The sequence below is a fragment of the Rutidosis leptorrhynchoides genome, chromosome 1 (genome assembly GCF_046630445.1).
Source record: "Rutidosis leptorrhynchoides isolate AG116_Rl617_1_P2 chromosome 1, CSIRO_AGI_Rlap_v1, whole genome shotgun sequence".
In the NCBI taxonomy this organism is placed as follows: Eukaryota; Viridiplantae; Streptophyta; class Magnoliopsida; order Asterales; family Asteraceae; genus Rutidosis; species Rutidosis leptorrhynchoides.
The window spans coordinates 719,362,039-719,367,246 of NC_092333.1; the positions used below are offsets into that span (position 1 = coordinate 719,362,039).

The 5,208-nt window shown below is 32.6% G+C and overlaps 1 protein-coding gene and 1 long non-coding RNA gene across 2 annotated transcripts; both read right to left on the reverse strand.

The window, feature by feature from the left end:
• Window positions 1–1,600: 1,600 nt before the first annotated feature.
• LOC139886279 (uncharacterized) lies at window positions 1,601–2,356 on the reverse strand. The gene is made up of 2 exons (XR_011772376.1): window positions 2,245–2,356; window positions 1,601–2,065 (listed from the first exon to the last, which is right to left on the reverse strand). It is a non-coding gene; the product is annotated as an uncharacterized lncRNA (long non-coding RNA).
• Window positions 2,357–4,074: 1,718 nt separating this feature from the next.
• Window positions 4,075–4,908, reverse strand: LOC139854656 (uncharacterized). The gene has a single exon (XM_071843950.1). It carries the CDS (start codon window positions 4,906–4,908, stop codon window positions 4,075–4,077), a length of 834 nt encoding a protein of 277 aa, XP_071700051.1.
• Window positions 4,909–5,208: the final 300 nt, after the last annotated feature.

Below are 5,208 nucleotides of genomic sequence, written 5' to 3' on the forward strand. Positions count from 1 at the left end.
AAAAACTTTTGATTTTAGCCTCTGTTGTATTTTAAGGATTTTTTGGGCTAATTAGGTGAATTCTATCTGCTGCGAAGGTTTATCCTTTTATGTTTGGGCTAATTATGCATTTACTGATAATGTTTTGGTGAGTATAATTGTTTGCGAACTTCTCTGTATAATTGATTTTTTCAGAAAATAATAAAGTGACAGAAGTCTCGGGCTTAATTGTGTTGATCGTAGTTAGAAAGGAATTGTTTGGAAAATTTGGTTTGTAATTATTTACATCAACCGCTTAGAAAGTTGTCACTGTATCTATATAATTGGTAGGCTTACAATGTTGTATTTAAGTGAATATCGTTTATTATTTATTTAAAGTTACATATATATACAGGGATAAAATTGTAATTTAGCTCATTCAGAGTGTTGATTCAGGACTCTTATCAAACAGTAAATTTTCATTAAGAATCATATTGATTCAGATTTTCCGAACCATTCAGAGCTCTGAACCATTCAGTGCTAAACCATTCAGTTTTATCAAACGCACCCTCAGTGTCTATCTTGAACTTTTTGACTTAGATCTTTTACGGTGCTTTTGTATTAGGGGACTCATTATCCACGTGAAAGTTCACCTTTGGCTTGCGCCAATTTAATGGCGAAGATAGGCAATCATTCGTGAAACAAAGCGCCCAAAAAATTACACCGTTTACTTGGCGTTGAATGGAGGTGGATGGCTTGTCCCACTTGCTTGTATACTTTTTTTTTTTTAGGTATTATATAGTAAGACGATATGGAGTATTTAGTGAAAGATTACATGTTGAAAAATGTTGACGTTGATGTAGCGTTGAAGTAGAAGAGAGAAGTTCACTTAATGTAAAAATGTGAAGTGACGTTATACGTACATCATAACCCGTAATGTGTAATCCCTGGCTTCATTTACACCCACTCCATTATTTTAATAATAATTCTAGTTCTAATGTTTATGTCAACTACGTGTTAGATGCGTGTCTTGTAATTCAAAATATAATAAATAATAAATATATGCATATACATATAATATAAATAACTACCAGTAAAAGAGTTCAACACTTGCTTCGCTGGGGTTAGCAAAATTTTTTTGTTTGCAAATTCAAATATCTTTGCATTTTGCAACACTGTACACAATTTTAAATAATGATGATGCAATTTTAAATAATAACGATGCAATTTCGAATAATGGCTACATCAATAGGTGTGTAAGTACCCTAAAATGTTTTAAGAGAGAAGACTCGAACTTGAGACATTAAGGTGTTGGGCGTACCAATAGGTAGCCAAAGGGATTATTATTATTATTATTATTATTATTATTATTATTATTATTATTATTATTATTATTATAACAATAAGAATAATATTTCATAGTTTTTTATCATTATAACAGATGCTGAGGTTGAAATAAGTAATTAATACAATATTCGAAAGTCAATGTTGGGTACAGATATTATATTGACTTATAAGTAACGTCAGGTTAAAATTTAAGTCAAGTAATTCAGGTTAAAATTTAGGGCAAAATGTTTATATCCGAAACACTTTTAAAGGATATGTTTATTAAAAATCACAATCACATCACAAAATTATAATATAACTCGAGCAAAATTGAATTCCCGTTAAAAATCAACTATTTGAAAAGGAAATATAATATACTTAAATCATGCTAAATTATACGGATTACACTAGTTATAAACAGTAATAGCCTCTTCATCGATCTACACTAGCACTAAATAAAGCTAGGACGCATACTTAACAATCATAGTTTGACCTTTTTCTCCTCACAAAATTAAACACGAACACATGCATACTAACTTAACTTGGATATTAACCATGAAGAGGCCGTGTGATGTTTATTGTCGTCATCGGACTCCACATGAGATCGATAAATTATCAAATTTGGTTTTAAGTTGAAGTTTGTGATGATTAGATTCTTATTAAGTTTCTCATCACCTTCGATAGGCAAGATATCTTGAATTGCACTTGGCATGGGTTCATCTTTCATTATGCTTCTCCAATATTCCCTTGGATTGCTTCTTGATTCATTACTTCTCATAATCTAATCATTTAAACATATGATATAACAACACACTATTAGCAAAAAAAAAAAAAAAAAAAAAAAAAAAAAAAAAAAAATTCAAAAAGGATCGACTAAACAAATAAAAAGGATTACAAATAAGGGTTTGTAAGCAATTGCTATATGTGGACATGAATTTAATTAATTAGATTAATGCTTACCACGAGAAGGGAGAAGAGGATAATTAACTTTGAGAGAGACTTCATCATGCCTTATGGTAATGTTCCTTTCGGGTTTAGCATTATTATTTATAGATTGAAGATTGGATACTCCTATTCCATATTAATAGTCTCCAATCTTATCACTGTTGTACTTTTTTTAATTTACAGTCTATCATTTACTTTTTTATCCTTTTGTCTTATACTGTGTGTACCAGTGTTGTAAAAGTCGGCCGACTTGACCGATGCGTCGTTTTTTTGAATTCTCCGTCCCGTTTTTTCTGAAAACGATTCAAAAGACGGTCAAAGCTAAAATTTCGGTCAAAGTCTGTCAAAGACGGTCAAAGTTGGTAAAAAACGGTCAAAATCAGTCAAATTTTCGTCAAGATGTGATATGTTTTAAAATTAGGGTTTGTTTTCATTTTTTGGGCCACTCTTTTCTCTGTGTCTTTACTGATTATGTACTCGATAACATTAATTGAGTTTGAAGTTTAATTTTATTTAAATTCAAGTTTTTATTTAAGTAATTTATGGTACATAATCAACTATTTTATACATATATAAATATATATTTAAGAAATTATTAATAAAGTCAACATTGGTCAACGACCGATGCTTCCCCGACGCGTCCCTGACTCGGCCGACGCGTCTATTTTAGATCTCGACCGATGCGTCCCCGACTCGCGACTTTTACAACCTTGCTGTTTACAATAGTTAAAGGTATTAAGATATTTTTCTTATTATCATTATCAATTTATGATTTATGATAATAAACTATTAATTTAAAACAATTGTAGTAGTATACTACTCTTCCGTTTTAACTTAATAAGTTTGTTTTCTTTTTGAATTGTTATAAATTAAAAGTCTACTTTCAAAAATAATAAATAAGAATAACAAAGTAAAGTTTTTTGTATTTTTGTTTTATGTATATAAAACAAATAAGATAATTAAGAAATAGTTGATAAAAGGTATTGATTGATAATTTTTTAAATTGTGTATTTTTTTTACGTGAATTATTACTTATTAGAGTACTGGATGTGGTGACGCGTCAGTTCAGTGTTAGTTCTGTGTCTTGCTGATGACTGGACGCTGACTAGACTGACACTGAAAACTGACATTAGTGAAAAAACAGGGGAATTGAAAAGAATGTCAGTTCAGTGTCTTAAAAAGAGAAAATATTGTATGTTATTATTATTTAATTATTTTCTAAAATTAATTTAATTATTTAAAAAAACAATATTAACACAAAATAAACTTCATTAATAATAAAAAAAAGGTTACATAATTAAAAATTACACTACAAAATAAAAATGCAATGCATAATAAAGACGTTATTTGTAACTCGAATATCCAAAAGATGTTCGACCAATTTCACTCTTCCCCCTCATCCTCCGCCTCCTCTTCCTCCTCCTGAGCTCGAATATCCCAAACATGTTCGACTAAATCACCTCGTAAACGTTCGTGCACCTACCGATCGTGTAATTCCTTCGTCCTGGCTTTATACTCTTCACATCTATCGTACCAAGTAGTTTGCATGTTCTGAACCGGTTCATACACCCAATTATTCTCAGAAATGTTGAACCCATTATCTTCAACTATCATGTTATGCATTATGATACACGCATACATAATTATTTGAATAGCCTTCAACGAATAAGCCCTTGCAGGTTTTTGTAGTATATGCCAACGTCCTTGTAAAATACCAAAAGTCCTCTCAACATCCTTTCTTACCTTAGATTGTTTGCGTGAAAATTATTTACTCTTGGGATCAGCTGCACTCGAATACACTTTAACAAACGACGCCCATTGAGGGTAAATCCCATCCGCTAAATATTAACCCCTTTTGTACTCCACACCATTAATAACATAAGGGATGTTTGAAAAATTATCATTAAGCATCGATTCGAACAAAGGACTGGTATTTAACACATTTATGTCATTATTTGACCCAGCAACCCCAAAATAAGCATGCCATATCCAATTATCATACGAGGCAACGACTTCAAGCATAATAGTTGAATGACTATGATCTCCTCGCTTAAATTGGCCTTGCCATGCAACCGGACATTTTCCCCAAACCCAATGTATAAAATCTATACTGCCTAGCATGCCGGAAAAGTCATGCTTTTCCTCATGAACCTCGTATAAACGTTCCATGTCCTCACGAGTAGGCTCGCACGTATAATCATTTGAATATAAAACAACAATACATTTCGTAAAATCTTGTAAACTTTCACGAGCTACACGTTTCGACATTTGTAAATACTCGTCTAACGCGTAGGGTGCATAACCGTATGCCAACTGACGAAGTGCCGCCGTTATTTTTAAATGTGTACTAATGCCTAACTCTCCACGGCAATCAGGTCTAACATGAAACCATTCAAAATATTTAGGTAAACGATTTGCAGAAAAATTTAATATACCTTCCATAATTCGGTTGAATACACTTCTCCTCATTCGAAATCGACGTTTGAACTCCACTTCGCTATACTTCGGACGTTCAGCAAAATAGTCTCTTATGAGGCGATCATGTGCTTCATGGTGATCACGTCTGATATAGCGTCGCGTTAAACGAACATTAGAACTATCCCCCTCATCACTTTGATCGGCCTCTAACATTTCGAGTGCAAGCATCGTATACTCATCGTCGAAAGATGAATAAGTCATTGTATTTTATAAACTATTTTTTTGATTGTATAAAAAATGAGAGAAGTAAGGTTTGTGTGAGTGTATAGATTGTGATTTTTGTGTGTGTATATATAGAGGTTTAATATGTTATTTTAAGGGAAAAAAAATTACCCGAAGTCTAACGGCTAAATATTTGAAACGGGGGCCCACAAAACTATCAACAAACTAAAGTCTTGCACCCGACGTCGGGCTGGTCAACGCTGCACCGACGCTGGGCAGGTGTGGTGTGACCGTCAGTTAGGCTGAAATCGGATTCCGACGCCGAGAATCACCCCTCCA